Source organism: Haliaeetus leucocephalus, unplaced genomic scaffold (genome assembly GCF_000737465.1).
Source record: "Haliaeetus leucocephalus isolate CR32 unplaced genomic scaffold, Haliaeetus_leucocephalus-4.0 Scaffold450, whole genome shotgun sequence".
Classification (NCBI taxonomy): domain Eukaryota; kingdom Metazoa; phylum Chordata; class Aves; order Accipitriformes; family Accipitridae; genus Haliaeetus; species Haliaeetus leucocephalus.
This window is the reverse complement of record NW_010972886.1, coordinates 3,360,580-3,379,538: the sequence shown is the minus strand read 5'-3', so window position 1 is coordinate 3,379,538 and position 18,959 is coordinate 3,360,580. Positions and strand designations below refer to the sequence as shown.

At 39.8% G+C, this 18,959-nt stretch overlaps 1 protein-coding gene across 1 annotated transcript in view; it reads left to right on the top strand.

The window, feature by feature from the left end:
• PDE7B (phosphodiesterase 7B) overlaps positions 1–10,592 on the top strand; it is a 180,744-nt gene extending 170,152 nt beyond the window's left edge. The window contains exons 9-13 of the mRNA XM_010574649.1: positions 1,466–1,557; positions 2,647–2,791; positions 4,790–4,886; positions 8,212–8,292; positions 8,831–10,592. Coding sequence (XP_010572951.1) covers positions 1,466–1,557; positions 2,647–2,791; positions 4,790–4,886; positions 8,212–8,292; positions 8,831–9,048 — 633 coding nt within the window. The 3' untranslated portion in view covers positions 9,049–10,592. The remainder of the gene's footprint in view (positions 1–1,465; positions 1,558–2,646; positions 2,792–4,789; positions 4,887–8,211; positions 8,293–8,830) is intronic.
• The last annotated feature ends 8,367 nt before the right edge of the window (positions 10,593–18,959 follow it).

Genomic DNA, 18,959 nt, shown 5'->3' with positions numbered 1-18,959 from the left:
GCAACGTATCAGTGATTGTGTGAATTCAAAAGCAACAGAATGTACTGCAGAAGATATTGCAACAGGAAAACAACCCAATTTGCACTCTCACCTTTGCACTAAATTTCAAGAAAAATACTGACAAGATGATCAAAATGCAAATTGGAACTTGGTTACTGGCAATGTTTAGCGTCTCAACAGTTGTTAGATATGACAGGATTACAAAGGAGGATGGGGAAGCCTTAAGGAGAAAATACTGTTCAGTCCCTCTTGGAAAGTGGAAGCTGTGCATCACATCCAACAGGAAAGGCAGCACTACTGCAGCTATACCTCAGAGCTGTGGGACTGTGCAGAAGGGAGCCAGAGATTAACAGTGGCTGGAGAAAAGGATTCCAACTCTAGTTTCCCAGTTGGCAGTGACAAGGTGGAGTCCTTGCTCTGCTACCTGCCCAGAAGGTTTGGTTGCGTTTGGGGTTGTTTTTTTTTAATCCAGTGCTCATCTACGGCAAAGCCATAAACTGCCCAAACCAGTCATCAGATGCCATAACTCCCCCAAGAGTGTCTCTATTGCTAGGTGATAGTCCTCTTGTTCACACTGTGCACGCTGTTGGAGAATTGAGAACTGTGCCATTCACTGGAGGGGTGCTCTGCTGGACTGCTGCTCTGCAGCAAGCAGATGCTTTTGTGAATTAGAAGAACTGTGTTAGAGGCTTCTGAACAAATGACATTTCTGAGGTATTCAGTGGTAGAAAGTACTCTGTGAACTAAATGAGTGATGATTGGCAAATGCATTGTGTGTTAGGATAGTAACATAAAGTCATCAGACACAAGACACCCAATTTGTTGTAATTTACGGACAACCTAGAAAGCTGGGTTTCTGTTCTCTAGGAATTTTTTCCGACCTAACTTTGGTTCCACTCAGTTGGAAGCAGACAAACAAAAAGGATGCAAAATTTGTTGCAGACTAAGTTACTGAAGCCTGCAGATGCTCAGTGACACTGATACTCTTCTTGCTTTCACTGAGCAGCTGCAGGCAGCTTCCCGTCCCCTGACTCCAAGGGAAATTTGGCAGTTTAGTTTTCTTTTTCTTGTCCGCTCTGCATTCAGACTGTAGAAGCTGAGAAGTCAACCTGTGATCAGTAGGAGGTAAAAATATGATTTTGCACTCATGCTTTAATTCATTTGTTAATAGAATGCAAGCTACCTCCCACTCAGATGAGATTAGCTCCTCTGTTCACAGCAGGACTCAAAAACTGTAGAACAGGACTCTAGGGCTGCCTTAGCTAGGACATGTAGAAGCACAAGCTCCTTAACCATAGAAATCCAGACCAATTCCTCAAATCCAAAAGGTGGCTAAAAAGCACGCATTTTTGACTCATGTTGCAGGACTTCTAACCAGCTCTAGGCATCATTGATATGGCAAATCTGTATCTGTGCCATGGATACCTGCCTAATCCTTGAATTTATTTCTTTTATTCCTCCCTAGAACGTTTCAGTGCTAGAAAATCATCACTGGCGATCTACAATAGGCATGCTTCGAGAGTCACGGCTCCTTGCCCATCTGCCCAAGGAGGTGACGTAAGTGTCTGCTGGAGGAAATCCATCACTGACACCAGTCCACGGCTTCCTTCACTCTTTTTAAAAGGACAGTAGCAAAGAAAGAGGCCCAAGCTTCAGAGTAGGCTAAACTTCCTGCCCTCTCTTGGTACCAGTATGAAATCATGAGACAAAGTTATACAGCAGAAGTATTTTCGAAGACCTTGCTGCTTCTGCAGCACAGCAATGGGCACTGTCAGCGCCAGGAACACTGGGAGTCCCAGCAGGAATGCACCCTTTCAGATCCAGTGTTGGCATTTTTCGTTTTACATAGTACCAACCGAATACGGAAAGACTTAGTGATTAAAAAGCATTAAATAGAGAGAAAAATTAAGGAGTTGGTCGAGTAGCATCAAGACTGGTCAGGACATCCGTACCCTGACTGAGGAGGAGTGGTTCAGTCTTCTGAACTTCTTTATGAGTGAAGCAAAAAAAAAAAAGGCAGCAACATGAGCACCTTGGCCAAGTTGATGCTTACTTTTTACCTGCTGGTTTTGTGCAGTGTTACTCCTACCAAGGAGTGGAGATTGAGCCAATGAACAGCCTGCAATACTAAATTTTAATCACAGGTGACCTCACCAAGAATATCAACAAATTACCAGGAAGCAATAAGCTCCATATCCCTCCAGAAGTCCTTTGTGTCAGACCAACAACTTTAGTTGTACTTTAAAGGACTGTAGTCCAGTCCTTCACAACTTTAACTGCAACATCAAAAAGTTGTGGCATTCACCACCCAGCTCTGAGCAGCTGAAGTAAGATGTGAGCATTTTTCTAGATGCATCATGCTGTTGTTTTGTGTTTGTTTTACTTTCCTAGCACTTTTCAGAAGCTTTCAGAACCACCTATGCCAACAAGCATTTTTCTTCTACATTACCTATTCCTCCTGAACCCATTTAGGCAGCTAGAACAGTTGTACCCTGCAAACCCCAGCAGGGACTGACCAAAAAGATCAGACTAGATCCATAAAGAAAGAGGAAGCTTTATGCTAGCTATGATCCGTAGCAGGTTGTTTTGAGGTATTAAATGTTCAATGGTTCCATGATTGAAGGGGCTTATTTTCCCTAATTGCAGACAGGACATCGAGCAGCAGTTGGGCTCCCTGATCTTGGCAACAGACATCAACAGGCAGAATGAGTTTTTGATCCGTCTGAAATCTCACCTTGACAATCAGGATTTGAGGCTGGAGGATGCACAAGACAGACATTTTATGCTTCAGGTAACTTTAAAAAATTTTTCCACTATTTTTTATTCATTTTTCAAGTTGCAGTGTTTCCTAGTATATGTTAGAATAGCATACGATAGTGTAGCTGGACATCAGCATCTCCTTACCTATCACCAGAAATGCTTTCCTTCTGCCATCTGGCATGTCAGGCAAGCGTAAGGTGCCTCCAGTATTTCCTTATGTAATTTCCTTGAGTTAAAAGCTGTGAATGCAGCAGATACTGGAGAGTGTCAAATGCTGAGAAATTAAGATAAGCTATTAATAATTTTATTTATTTCCAGACCACTGCTTCTCTTGCCAGGTAATGCTTCGATTATAGTCTCTCTTCTGGCAAACGTCACTTCACTGGTGTTATTTTCTAGCACCATGCAGGAGAGCCCCTTTGTCGGTGTCCTTTCCAAGACAGCCTGACATCAGGTGCCCAAGCCCCGTTCCTGTGATGGATGTTCAGAAACTGCCTCTGCAGAGACAGCTGTTGCCATGGCAGCAGGTGCTTCTCTGGTGGATCTGCCCAGCTAATGAGGAAACCACGCTTTATTTAAAAATCAAATAGATTCAGACTGGTTCTTCCAGCTAAGCTGCAGTCATTAACGGGCTCTTCGGAATAAACCTCTACCTATTAAAGCAGTATTGTGATTAAAGTAGCTGCATATACAGGCTTCTCTGGAGAAGTGACATTAATTTCACTCTCAAGTACATAAAGGAATTTAAGTAATCATTATCATTTATAAAACAAACATCTACAGGTTATCACTTTGTCGAGGTTACAGGAAAGGTGACAGCTGCAAGGAAAGAAGTGCTGATCTGTTAATTCTTCACCTTCCAGCAGCGTGGGAAATGCAGTAATCTGCTTGCCTGTCCTCCATCAAACACGGTCTTCTGTCAGACTCTTGCATGGACCATGCAGGCAGGGTGATGGGCTTATTGTATTTCTGGACAGATGAGGCAAGAAAGTTGTGCAAGTGCCAAACGCAGAGGGATTACAGATCTCAACTATGGCAGAAAGTTTCTTATGTGCTTTCTTGAAGACAGGAACTAGGGCACAGACTTGGTGAGACTTACTTATTTGGTGGATTAGCTGTGGAAGAAGAAAAGAAAAAAAATCAAGAAATCTTGATTGATCAGGACAAGTTAAAGAATGGTTGAAAGGTCATTGTAATAGACAGTAACATTAAGACTAATCAGTTTAATCCAGAGAGAAAAGTGACTTGAAGACTTCCTTCTACCAGTTCACAGGTCTGAATTTATACAGGAAATATTTCTTATGTTTTCCTCCTGGGTGCCAGAATGATTTCTGACCTCTGTCAGGCTAACTGACTGTGTTCAATCTGTGAAGAAACGAGGCATGTGACATCTTGTTCCAAGGCAGTAAGAAAGACTATTACATGGTTTACTTTTCTGAAGCAGTTACTTGATTTTAAAAACCTCTTGCCCTCCTGTACTCATTCCCCTGCAAAGCACTTAAAAGTACTAGTTAATTAAGTGAAACCAAGCCAGGGGCAGTGCGGAGAACCCTGTGCTTAGCTTTGTAAACAAAAATATGCAGACATTAAGATGAAGTGTAATTGAAGTGAGATGCAAGGTCACTGACTGAGACCGCAGAGAAGTGATGCCCAGATACACCAGCTTGGCTCTTCCCTTCCTTGTCATCAGCCATGGATGCTGAGCCAGGCAGTCAGCAGGAGCCAGCCTGAGGCTTTTGTTGGCTTATTCCTTGCAAGGAAGATCCAAAACACTTTACAGGCTTGGGAGTTGGCCCTCCTCTTGTTCTTGCTATGGTAAAGTGGAGGGCTGAACGAAAGTTTTGCTTGCAGCTGAAATGCTCTTTCCTCAAAAGGCATATTTGGGTGAGGCTGAGTCTCTAAAAGGTGATGTTAGCCCTTCCTAACGTCGCTGGTGAGGCCTGGGAGTTTCATGACTGCAGATTTACTGCTGAAGCACTGCTAGACAGTAACTTCTTTTCTCAATGCTACTTTTCTTCTTCGCTTTCAGATTGCACTCAAGTGCGCTGACATTTGCAACCCTTGCCGGCTCTGGGATCTGAGCAAACAGTGGAGCGAACGGGTCTGCGAAGAATTTTACCGGCAAGGTCAGCCCCTTCACGTGCAGCAGTCCCCTTTCACCTCGGCTTTCCAGGCCTTTTTTGTGGCGAGACAGAGGTAGCATTCAGCCTACCCAGTTTGCCTTGAAATGTCCCTCAAGAGTGAGCTGTGGAAGAGATGTCTGCCTCATGTGAAAAGTGGGAAGGGGTAGAAGAGCAGCAAGTATTGCTTTGTCCTCGCTTCTCCTGCAGCAGCGTCAGGCGGGGGGGGTGGGGGTGGTTCTGCTGTGCCTCAGCACTTGAATTCAGCTGGAGAGCCCACGGCTGGATTCTTCTGTGAGACCCCTCCAGTCACTGTTAGCATTCTGAGCTGGAACGGCACCACTGCACCAAAATCCTACCACTGTCCACTGTGTTTTATCTCGCCTTTCACACTCCCACTACAACTCCGACGGGAGCCTTACCCTCGCTGTTTCCCAAATATGACACATTCTTCTGCCTACAAATGCAGAGAAAGGGTTCAAACGCACTTCCCAGCACGCTGTTGAAAGGGCCAAAGCAGGCAAGCCAAAGCTCAGCTAGGACCTATTGCAAATGTTTTCAAACCCCTGCAGAGAGCACAGTCAAGCAGGGGTTTTTTTGAAACACAGTAATTACACCATTTGGCTCCATCTGCATAGGCAAGGTCATGCTGTGCTACAACGCAGGGTGCAGCCGAGTTTAATCACTGCTAAATTCTTTGTTCAGAGCATCCCAAGAGCCGAAGGCAAGTGGTACAAATACTGGAAGAGCGCACAATGAGGTTCTCAATGCATTTAAAATTCTGCACTATAACATTAAGCCACATCTGAGCTGGTACCTGGTACAATTAGTCCATAACAAGGACAAATAGGTCAGCAAGTTAATTTTCAGCCAATGTCAGTTTAAGCTGGTGAAATGTCTTTGACTTTGATGCTTTTGAAGCAATGTAAGCAACTTGCCAGGTGGAGGTTTATTTAATCAGATGTATAGTCAAGGCATAATCAATATCCACCTCATGAGGACAGGGCCCCAGTTGTGTGATACCTCACCTTTAGTGTATTGAGGGACCATGCTGAGAAAGACAGCACTCTTTTATGAACGTAAGCTTTTTCCCCAAGATTCAAGATTTATTAGTATAACATCTAAAATATACCTCTGAAAGGGGACACTGGAGCATGTGAGACTAGTTAGAAGCGTAACGGGGAGAAAAAGAGCATTTCATGTGGGAGAATATACAGAAACTGTGGTCTGACTGTCACTAGTGGCTGCATAATCCTGATAAGTGATACAAAAAACAATATTAAATAGCATGTAGTTAGATACAATTATCACTTTTAAAATGTTAACTGTAGACCTGTCTGCCCCCTTACACACAATGCTGGGGCTTGAAACTTTTGTCACCAAGTTTAACATTTGAAAACCATAGCGCTCATGTTCTGATTTTTAAGTGTAGATGAGGCAGGTGATACCACAACTAGTGCCTTGTTTAATCTTCCTTCTGGAACGCATACAAAGTTTCAACATTTTTTTGTATCAGACATTTCAAATGCCATTTTAATAGAGACTCAGATCCTGATCGTCCAGTCATCTGGTGCATCTACACTACATCTATTAGCAAATAAAATATACAACTCAGGTATGTTTCAGGGAGTGCCTGATGCCTACAGCAGCTCCTAACATGAACCTTTCCTAGAAAAATACTTTATGTTGTTCGGGTAAGTCATGCAACTTGATTTGTTTATATAAAACTAGAACTGGCAAGAAGCAAGTTTCAGGAAAATGGCTAATGTTTAAGCAACATTAATGATCAGTTTCTCTGGTAAAGTTTTAAAATTGTTTGGAAGGTTTTCCCCAGTGTGAAAGTTCTCAGCAACTAATCCATGCGGTTACTTTTATAGTAACTTGAAACGTAAGAAAATTGACCATCGTTTAAGTTCTTATCATGCAAAGTAAAAATCTTATTTTTGTCAGTTAAATGACGTGTCAAAGACAAGAAGGTGTTGATACACTTTGGCCCAGACTGGTCAACCATTTTGAACCCAGATTACCTATAGAGGGGATGTCAGTGGAGTTTGATACTCTTTTTTTCAGTCAAAAATTTTTGGAGGGGGTAGAGGAGAAAAAGAGGACAGTCAAACTGCACATTTAGAAACATGACAAACTGTTATTTTTGTCTCAGTTTTGCTGAATTGTTCCTTTTGATTGTTTGTGGAGCTAAAAATATTTCCCTCATATTTTCTAAATATCTAATTAAAATTGAAAATATTCCCCTCGCATTTAAGAAGAAATTTTATGCTGCAGAGAGAAGAAGGGCCAGGCTTAAAAATGCACATGGTATTTTATGTGGGGCTATAGAACCTGAGTAGCACAATAGCATTTAAGTGAAAACTGTCTGTTAGTGGGGAAAAATGAGCTTTTAAACAAAAACAGTGGATTTAAAGCAAAATGTTTCTTTATGGGTTGAATACAGTGTTTTGTCTGATCTAGCACGTCTGTCTTATGGGAAGGCTTTGTGTAACCAGCCCTCACTACATCCTTAGTAGTAAATCAAATGGATGAAATATTATTGTCTGAGGGCAAGTGGCATATCTTAGCTTGCAGATAGTTAGTCTCCCTTCCCTCCCATACTGCAGACAGAAAAGGTCCTGTACCTCATGCAGTAACCAAGACTGTACCCTGGCAGTGTAGCAGAGAAGGCTCACAGTCACAAAGGATGAATGTGTTGCACTTGCAGAGTGTTAAAAAAAAAACCCACACACAATCTCATCCTTTTTCCACATTTATAACTTGACCTCCATAGCTCTTGACACATGAACACATGTTGCCTGAGCCCATGCTCTGGCCCTTACTAGTTTGTTAGTGCAGACACAGCTGCAGACTGCCAGGCTGCATCATGCTGCCCTTCAACAGCCATTTCCACAAGCACACAGTAGCAACTTGCACTACAGTACTAATGGAGACATGTTTCTTCTAAAATTTACATTCTGCAGTTTTCTAGTAGGAAGACATTTGAACAGTAAGTAAAGGAACAAGAATGTCTTAAAAATCTTTCATGTGAGAGAATGTATTCTAAAAATTAAGGTCCCCAGAACACTTAAGTGCTCAGATTTAATGTTCATTCAAAAGTCATCTTTCCTTAGAGAGATTTTTCTTTGTATGGATATTCAGTTTCTCTGATACCTTCATTTTTTGGACTTTTTTTTTAGGTATTTAGACATTTAACATGGTTGTCAATGGTGGAAGATGCCAACTGCTCAAATCCACACAGCTGCAGTCACTGTAAGAGTCTGGCATAGGTATGGAGGAGATAAAAGTGGCAGAAAACTATTTTCTCTTCTTTTTTTTTTTGCAGGTGACCTGGAACAAAAATTTGAACTGGAAGTAAGCCCCCTTTGTAATCAGCAGAAGGATACAATACCAAGCATACAGATCGGTAAGTATTAGTTTAATTCTCTTCTCTCCATGTTTATCTCTGTATGCACAGGCTCAAAGAGAAACTGTCTTCCCTTGCCCCTCCCCCCATCTAGTTGTTTTAACAATAAGAACTGCAGGTACCATAAGACTCATGATTTACATTCTAAAGAAAAATGTTCAAAAAGAAACTTATCCAAGCCAAAGAGTCAGTAGAAAGACAAAGGAGTCATTGCATAGGGAAAAAAGGGACCATTCTAATATCGGTGAGAAAAATTGCAGCCAACGTGATTAAACACTGGTTTCTTTCTAGTTTGAAATCTCCTCATAGAAGGATGCTGCCTCTCACAGATTTTACTGTTACACATACAGAGCGAGCCACATATTGTTCAAAAGCTGTGCATTTCAGAAGGAATTGATGGCTTCTTGAGGGTTTATTGTTATTTCTCGTCAGGGCTTTTGCCACTTATATTGCTGTATCCTCTCAAGGCACTCTATGGGGCAATGCAGTCATGGAATGAATTTGTTCCTCACCTGCTGTCCTTTCTGTGTTTCCCCAGGGTTCATGACGTACATCGTAGAGCCACTGTTTGAGAGGTGGGCCCAGTTTACAGGCGATACCCCCCTATCTGAAAATATGCTAAACCATCTCAGGAGGAACAAGGCCAAGTGGAGGAGCTTGCTCCACAAGCAACACAGCAGTAGTAGGAGCAATGACCACTCAGGTCAAGTGACTGGCAGCCAAGAACAGACTTTAAATAAGGAAGAGACTCCTTAGTGGCAGCTTTGCACTTTTCCTTATAGCACTGCTATCTCTGTCTTGATCACAGCAGCAAACAAAATCCCGGGGAGGTAGGAGCCTGTTGTCAAGACCCTGGAAAGGGAAGAAGCGGCAAAGCAGAAGCTGTAAGGGTCCTCATGAACAAGCCCATGGTTCTGCTGGGTTCCTTTCTGGATCTCCCTCACGTTTTTCTCCCCTCTCTTCATTCTGCACATGCCTGATGCCATTCGTCACTTCTGATCATGGACTGCCTGAATGCGGAATCCCAGTCAGCAGTACTGAAGCCGGGACAGTTACGGCTGCCACAATGCAGGGAGGGTTGCTGAGAGAACAGGGGAGATAGATAGATAGAGGCACTCTAGGTTATATATTCATTTCCCACGAGTCATACTGTGACATATGTATATAGGCCCAGAGCGCCATATGCTTTCCAGGCTGGCAGCTGGGCTGCACATTAAACCACCAGCATCTTCAGCATCTAGAGGACACTGGCTGAGTGAGACAGTGCTCGCAGAGGGCAGAGAGAGTCTGGTTATTTTAGTAATTAAAACAAAAACCTTTTTAACTTTTGTATTCTGTGCACTAAACAACAGATCTATAAACCTTGGACTGAAGTTACTCTCCGTATACACAACTCCGGTGTAACAAGGCTCATTTTGGTAATCATTTTTATGCCACTTTGGATAAAAGACAGGCATCTTCTCATTGCAAGGAACAGTATTCCCTCGCAACCAAAAGGGAAGGTGTTGTACAGTCTAAACCTTTGAAACACAAACAGATCTATCTTTTGAGTACTGTTTCAAGTAACATGTTTATATTCATATGTGTACATTTTCTGTAAATACAAAGCGCTACTGATTCCCATGCCAAAATACTGGAGTACTGTGGGATTGCTACCTGTAAAAACATTGGCACTGTGAACAGAATACTGTTAGTTTTAATACAAGAGAAAGCATTTGTAAATACGGTATAGAGTTTATTAATAGACACCATTGTTTGTGGATAAAAGCCTTAACTTTTAGCATCCTTCATCTTCTGACAGCTGCCAAAATCATATGATCACAAGATATGATTCTGAACTGCCTTTCCACTATCCAAGGTGTATCAAAGATCATTAAGGAATGAAGTCTGGCAGGATAACTTCTTGAAAACTTCAAACACATTCCATATGGGTCCGTGTTGTTAATCCATGGCACCTTGCACATTTGGTCTAGGGGAAATGCTTCACAGAGCCTGAAGTTTTAAGTCCCAAAAAACCCAAAACCCACAGCAACACCACATAATTTGACAGTTCAACCTGATTATCATTTATTCAAGAGTGTGAATTTTTATTAAATAGCTTAGTGATCTACAAAGCACGACATTGTAATAGTTCTGGAGTCCAGTTGTTTTCTCAAGTGATGTTGCAGTGTAGCAGACTTTTTCCCCACATTCCCTCCTTAGATAGCCAGCATCAAAATGCATTTGTGTTTTTCTTTTCATTAAAAAAATATTTCAACAGACTTTTAGATCAGTCTCACTCAATGAAGGAAAAAAAAGTGTTGCAGTCAGACTATTAAGAAAAATCCTCTTAACTATCATAGTAGCTGAGGGATTTTCTATGGTCTCATGTTCATGAAAGGTACATGGCCTTATCTACGCTATAAACAACCTCAGTTCAGATAGATAGTCTTTATAAAACTTCACTTAAGTTTCCATTATTTCAGTGCGATTGTATTCTCGGACACTACTGCATTGCACCAAAGTGATTGTCCCCTTCTCTGCCCCCAGAAAAATTAACTGCATTCAGGTAAAGAATAGTGTTGTTATAAACCCCCAGTACATCAAATCTGTATAGCTGTTTTCCAAAAGAACTAGCAGATATGGCCATATGAACATGTTTGGACGTGAATACCTTGGAGAGGCCAACAAAGAAAGAGCTATTTAAGTTGGCACTTGAGAAAGGTAATACTTAGTCATAGAAGTGCAAGGGGAGATATAATAGAATTTTTCTCAATTACAGGGAATATTGACTTGATTAGACAAAGTGTTCATGCTCATGAGGTCACTAATGTGTTTAAAGGAAAATAAAAAGCGTAAGTTTTAGTAAAGGATGTTTTACTCTACTAATTCATTGGACATGTATCTTCAGAGCAAGAGATGAAACCCAGTGAAGTAGGAAGGTGGAAATCACTGTGAGAACACAAAGCATCCTAAGAATGATGATTTTCTTCTCTGCTGTTTTGTAAGCTATAAGTGGTAGAAAACATTCTTCTTCCTCCCTCTTGTAAATGGGACTTGCATATTAGAAGTACCATAACAAGCAAAGAGAGAATTGTAGTAGAATAAAATTATTCCTAACTACAGGACAAAAGTGTCTTTTCAACCACCTCATGGTGGGGGCGGGAGCATCACCACTTTGCAGCTTTTTAGGTGTATCTTTCTCCTGACAGATTTAGGACAATTATTAGGACATTATGTGAGCAGTGTAATGTGCTGGTTAAGTATCCTTAAGTACATACAAAAGGATATAATTTCCCTTGTTTTGTCTTTTTACTAAGAAATGGAAGCCATTTTCCATCTAGTTCAAAGAATTTTTTTATAATGTTCTGAGGTTTAGTTAAACAAACTCAGTATCTAGCAGCATAAAAAGCTCTTGACAGATACATTGTTGAGCTGTTTCTGAGGTCCTTCCAGAAAACAGGTCCAACAGGAAAGCTTAGGTACAAATCAAGTTCTGTTACAGCTACAATAAAACCAAGACCTTTTCTGTAATTAGGGCCTACAGGGTCTATTACAAGTCTGCTCTTACCAAGTTAAAACTTCCCAACTTTGAAAAGCTGCTCTTAAAATGAACAGGTTGTGGGGTTTTTTGGTGCACCAAACATACCTGCTAGATTTCAATCACCTTGTCTAATGAAACAATGCTTCAAATTGGTTCAGGGTGGCTCCAGAAATGCTTCTGTTCTTGCATGCCAAACCCATTACACAAGTTTGGGTCTGGGCCAGTGTGCCTCAGGTGCTGTAGAGAGAAGAGCACTGAAAAGTTAGGCTCTGGCAGCAGATGCCTGGCAGCCAGATTCGCTGGGATCTGTAATGCAAAATGCTACCATTTGATTTCCCATAGAAGCAGCCAAACCGTACCTGATACAGCCAACCCAACAGCACTAGTGCTCAGTATATGCATTTGTGATATATATTGGGTATTCTCCAGTTTGGAGGACATCTCTGTACTGGGATTTCTCCCCAGGATGCCAACAGAATGCTAGACGCACAGAATAGAAAAGCATTTATGCAGACAATACAGATTTCTGTCTTGTCAGCCCTGTTAGCCACTTTACAGAAAGCCCTTGTAATTTTTTTCTTATTGGGCCAGTGCACCTAAAGGATTCTGAAGTTTTAAAACTGACTTAAGTTTTTCATATAAGAAGCAGAAAACTGCTAAAAGCAGGAGCTGAAAATGCTTTTATGCCCCACAAATACAATCAATTTGATTAAAACCTAGTTTCTTTATATGCAGATTTCATACTATCAAAGAGGCAAATTCTGTATAAATAGCAACAACAATAATAATAATAAAAGAAAGTGGTGATAAGTGAAACTTTTAAGCTGGTTAAAATAATGCATATGCATGCATTTTCATTAAGTAAAGATTTTACCTGCCTTTGGGTTTTTAAGGGTCAGCGTTCCAGACACCAGTCAAAAGGGAAAAAAAAAAGACTATTGAAAACATGTACCTTTGAAATACAGAAACAGAGAGAGGAGTAGCTGAGATTAGAGTCTATGGCAGAAAAAAAACCCACATGATCTGCAGTTCTATCTAACCTAATCTACAACATGGGTCAGTTATGCTTGTATAAACTATTGGTTTTCATGAAGAAGATCAAAGTCTCCACAAATGATCGGTGAGAAGGGTGCTACCACAGTAAACGAGATAAGCCTGTTTTCACACTGCATAGCTATCTCACTACCTTTTCCAATCTGTGGTTGAAATTTCTATTAAAAGTTTCCAACAAAACAGAGACAGAATGCACACAAGCCTTTTCAAATGGACTCTCCTCAGAAAGGCAAAACACTCAAGTGGTTATGATTTTATTTTTGGGTATCAGTCAGGGTACCAGCCATAATTTATAGCCTTATATTTTAAGGCACTCAGCTGAGTTGTCCATAAAGCATTCCCATTCCCCTCCTGATGCCACTAAGCCCTGCTTATGGCCCACAAAAATCAATACTTAAATTTGAATTGAGATGCTGGAAATCCAAAAAAGCCACTGCAAAACACAAACAAAACAAAACCCCAAGGCAAAGCTTCATGTCATGAATATGTATCCAAATTACTTTGATTGGTGCAAACTATTATTCTATTATTTGTTTCTATAATCCATCCGATATTTTAGGTACATAAAGTGCAGAGTGTAACTTTGACTTGGATGTAAAATATATTCTGCTTATCTTTGAATTCAAGATTGTATATGTCATGTTTATTGTAAAGCATTTTATATATACATATTCACATATCTTATACAACTCTATGGGCCAAACACTGGTCCCACCAACTTCATTGGGACCAAGAATCAGCCCCCATATGTGCGTATATATGCCATATGCATCATTCTGAAAGGAAGCACTAGATTGAGTGAAAATGCTGTGACTGCTATGCAGTGATGCCAAGAGACTTAACTGTATCTTTTTTAACATACTGCTGTAAGTATTCATCGTGTCAAAGAATGACAACTAATAATAAAAAAAAAAAAAATAAAAAAAAATGAAGTGTCCAAAGTTCTTTGGTACAGCCCATAGATTGAAAGCATCTCCTTAGTTTGCAGAAGACGTTCTGGTTTGACAAGGCAGCAGAAGTCCTGCTGCATCCATGCTCCCACTGCCTCTCCTTCCTACCAACAGAATAATCACTTTCCTAGTGCATTGTTTCTGAGAAGAACTTTTCTTTAAATTTACCTTAGCCTTGCTGTAGGAATTCAAATGGAGTTACCAGCAATGAAAGTCTTTCCATATTATTTCTCCTAAACATATAGTAGAAAAATTTTCAAACCCTAGGGAAAATGTTTCCCTGTTTAAGTATTTAAAGAAGAGGGAGTTGTCTTTTACTATTGTTTCAGTTCCAGTAATTAGTTCTTCTCAACATCATTGGTCAGTTTTAATCTCCGTTTTCTCATGTCTCAGTTGCAGACCACATTATACATGATATGTACAACTTGATAGAGGCTTGTGAAGTTTCATTGAAAATATGGGAAGTATTGACATTCTACACTGATAAGTATTTCTAAGTGAGAAATACTTGTCATCACTGATGGATGTTTGTTACTGCAGACACTATTCTTGACTTTGATACATTTCTAAAGAGAGAATATATGTATACCTCAAAGACTTCAGTAACAACACTCACATAGTTTGTGCACTGCAAATGCTACAGTTAACTGAATATAGGAGCTGGAAATATATTTGGTTTCAGTGTTACTTAGCCAACATTTTAAATTCACTTTCTTAAAAAAAACAAACAAACAAACAAGCAAACAAAACAACAAACCACCCTTCACAATCAAAAAGTGTTTTCATGTGTCCCCCGGATGCAAGCTGAATTGCAGAATGGATTCTAGAATGAAGTCCCCTAGAGATCTATCCTATGTATGGATGAAATTGCGATGGTTTCTCTAGAAGAAGTTTTACATAGCATTGGAAAAACACTCACAATTTTCCACAACAGATTTAGCCGTGTTATTTTCAAGTACAGCGAAGTCAATACATCTTTCTACTCTCCACAGGTACTGTCTGTATGGATACTGATGTTTAATGGTTCAAAATAAATAATGTAGACTAGCAAGTTGAAATGAATCACTGAACTGAACAGCAAAAGAAAAATTAATAATGTGGCAATGTTTTTGTCCTGGCCAAATATATTGTACTAGATTAGGAAGGGGACCTGGGTGTCATAAGAAGTTGTAACTAAAACAGAGTATTAGAATTCATACAAACAGGGATAAAAACGAGTTGTACTATTAGTTCCACCTCTCCTATCACCCAGAGATAAATTCTATGCCATCATTTTCATACTAATCACCCCTCTCTAGAAAGTGCAAGTACAAGAGTGGGAAGTGCAGAGAAGGGTGGCCAAAAACAATCTGAATCACGAAAAAACCTCCAGAAAGGAGAGACGGGGTGGGGGGGACGACTGTAGCTTCATTAGTACCACCTATTAAAAAAAAAGAAAAGAACATTTGCGCAGATTGAGAGCTTCTGTTTTCCCCAAATCAAAACACAGGTAAAACAAAGTAAAGCAATACATGTGGAAGTTGCTGCCACAAGAATACATTAGCCACATATCAAAACTTAGAAGAGTAAACATTTATATGAACAAAAAGAAAATTTATGGTTACATATAAATACTACTAAAATCATAATCTTGGAGAAAACATACTTTAAGACTTAAATCGATCTTTTGTTTAGAATGACACTTTCATGACCTACTCGTGCAGGTCAGCAGGTGTTAATTCCAAATCCAGAGTTTTCATTCGTATGTGCAGAGGATTCCTATGAGCTTAGCTCATACATAAGCATATTTATGAAAGAAATATAGTTACCAAAAAGAAAAATCTAGAGCTACACCTATACATGTATTTGATGTCCAGCCTCATTTCTATAACAGGACCTACTAACATCTGGAGACAAACTCAGGGCTAGTCACTTCAGGCAATCAAAATCCAAAGAAAATAGGAAGTACTGAAACATATGGTAGATTCAGAGAGAGATTCAACAAGAAAGATAAAATATTGATCCAAAGATCAGTCTTTTGTAACTTTCATGTTTTGTAGTGGATAAATATATTTCAATTCAATCTTTAGAAGGAGGAGGAAAAAAAGAAAAAAATATATATATTTTAGTATCATCACCTGAGACACCAAAACACAAGTGGAATTACTTTGTTTAAAATGTACTGTTTTGCTGGGATGAGGTTCCATGTGCATGGCAAGTAATTTGAGACACTGGCACTGCTCTCTATGGTATCTGTGCACAACACATTTCCCCTCAATGTAGCAAAAAAGTCAACACCACCAGTTCTACCATTACTGCAAGAAACACTGAGAAGTGGCCATTTGCACCATGTGCTTTGAAGTACCTTTTATCAGCAATAAGGCCTAATTAAGATGCACATATGTGTGTATGCTAAGTGCCCGACTCCTCCATTAAAGGCAAACCTTGCTCAACAATGCTGCTACCTGAAGACTGCCTATGTAAAGACAGACATTAAACAAACTAAGAAACATAAGTCAGTGGTGATGTTGGATGGGTACTTCAGCTACTCAAAACAGCTAAGTGACATTGGCATGTTGCATGCTTTAGGTGCATAAAGGTATATCCAAAAGTTTTAGCATAGCAATACACTTCCTACATTTATATTCATTATAGCTACAAAGATAATACACACAAATTCTATTACCTGAAGGTATTAGTGAACTAAAGTGAAGAAACCTGGATAAGCTGTGTAGTCGACTTCCTTCTGCGCTCGACCCTCACAGTTTCTCTGTGCTCGCTCTATCAGGAGTCCTGTCTGGAGTTGACTAAAACTGATTATCAAGCCCCCATTTTTACCTTCTTAGATCTCTTGCCCCCCATGCACACCAAATTACAGTCACCTTCTTGAAGATACCAACTAGTTGCAAGCAAGACAAAAAAAAAAAATTTGCTTTGGGAAAGTATGATATTTATTATGTTCCCAATCATATGTTATGTTCTTTTAAAGACTGGAGTGACTTCCCCCTCACCACCAAAAGAGAGAGGGAATTCTTCCTTCTCTGAGATGCTCTGGATTGGGCTGGAAGAGAGAAAGGTCAGACTGCAGGGTATTTCATGCAAGAAAGCCATAGCAAGAAGCTCACAGCTCACTTGGAGAACACAGGAAGTAAATAAAATTCTTGCGAGTCTTTGCTGTCACCTAGACATGAGAGGGGCCTAAGAGACTTCACTGCAACTCAGGAAAATACTGAGTCAAGGGGAAGCAAGGACTCACATGCAAGGGCACAATAAGCAGAGGAAGAGTTACTTCTAACCACCTTTTTATCTTCTGTCTTCCTTGGTCATTTCTGAGTTCTCCCTAGTTAAAACTGTGGAAATTTTAATGTAATAAAACCTGCCTTTTTGATTTTGAGAGAAACATTTTCCTGAGGATCAGGTCAGCTTCAATTCCTGTCACACTTCTTATTAAGCACATTTTACAACAGTATGAAACCTGATTTTTTTTTTTTCCAGACATTATTGTATACATTTCAGTTTCCCAGTTTTAAGGATGCATAGTTAAAAATATTATTATTCATGTTTGCTTAGGAAGGAGTGTAGGAAAAGTGTCTGGACTTCAGCTGTCTTTTGCCAAATCCTCCATCTGCCCAAGACCTAAACATACCACAATATAACCTCGCATTACCAACAGCCTGCATTTTCTTCTGAACAGTTCCACTACTTAGGCCTACGTGGTTGCAGGCTTTGAAATATAAGCCGCTAACAAAATGATCTGGCATTTTGACTATTACAGCTTAACAGTCACATTGTATGTGAAATGCTAGATAAAGGTGGAATTTATTTATTTGCACTGTGGTTACACTTTGGAGTGCTCTAGTTATAGATCAGGACCCCACAAGGGACACCAACAGTGCTCCTACCACAAGTCTTCACAACAGAAATAATTTAATAACAGATTCATGTTACTTCAAAGCTCAAGACAACAACCACCACAGATCCCATGAGAAAGCTAGATGTGAAAGGACAGCAGCTACTTTAATGACTAAGTAGCTAAACTTCTATGGTTTTGTGGAAAAAGTGAATTGATCACCTCTAAGTACCTTAAAAAACATTTTGCTGGTTTTTTTGAGGAAGAAGTTTGCTCCTTCACCAATACAACCGCAGTTCTTTCTTTCTGGTACCTCAGTGTCGTTAATTTAAAGGGAGAGCTTATATCATCACTCTTGAGTTACTTGACAGCTTCAAGTTTTGCCTGTGGGTGTTATACTGCTCCCAGGGACATCTTATATAATAATGCAGATGTCATTTTTCAGCTGGCACAGCACATCCACTAACTTAAATTTTAGAGATCCATGACAGTACAGAGTCTTAAAGCTCTGAATATCAGCAAGGAGTTTGCACATTGAAGAGTAGCACAGGCTCCTCCCTCTGTGAAACTAAAAATACGTTTGAAATGTAAAAGAAATACCTTCAGTAAGAGCTGATCTCTTTGTAAGACAACCTATGATGAATAAATTAGAAAATAAACATACTTCAAAACTTTTCTGCAGAAAATAGTGTAAGGGGGAAAGAAAGAAGGTACCATTGTCAAAAGGCGACTCAGCCAAGAAAAATGTCTTGGAAAGCTCATCTCATTCATGTATCTGAGACCTGAGCTTTTACTCCTAATAAGCCTTGATAACCTAGATATCAGAAGCCATAGGGGGTTTTTGTTGGTTTTGTTTGTTTGTTTCACTCCGTAGTTGGTTCACTGTAGAACTAGCTTTGGGTTCTACTAGAGAGAAGAAATAAGGAAGAGTCACCACTTCCCACTCTGGATGTCATGCTCATTATTGAAATGCACTATCATTTAAATTATTCTAGTTTTCACTTCCTGCTACTTAGTATTATGTTTCTCTCTGTCAGAGAAAGAGGCTTTTAGTACCATTTTTTTTGTCCTCTTCATGCATTCACAGACAAATCAGGTCACTGCAAACAATTTTCTGTTTCTGAACGAAAACAGTAGCAAAACCTATACATTTGAACAAAACTCCTTTATAGTTTTCCAACTGACTTTACTAGAACATACACTCTTTCTGAAGACCTAGCCTACTATGGCATGGTAATTATGGCTTTGTGCCATCATTCCTATCTTCATTATTTCTCTCAATGTAATTTCTGTTTTTAATTATCCACAAATT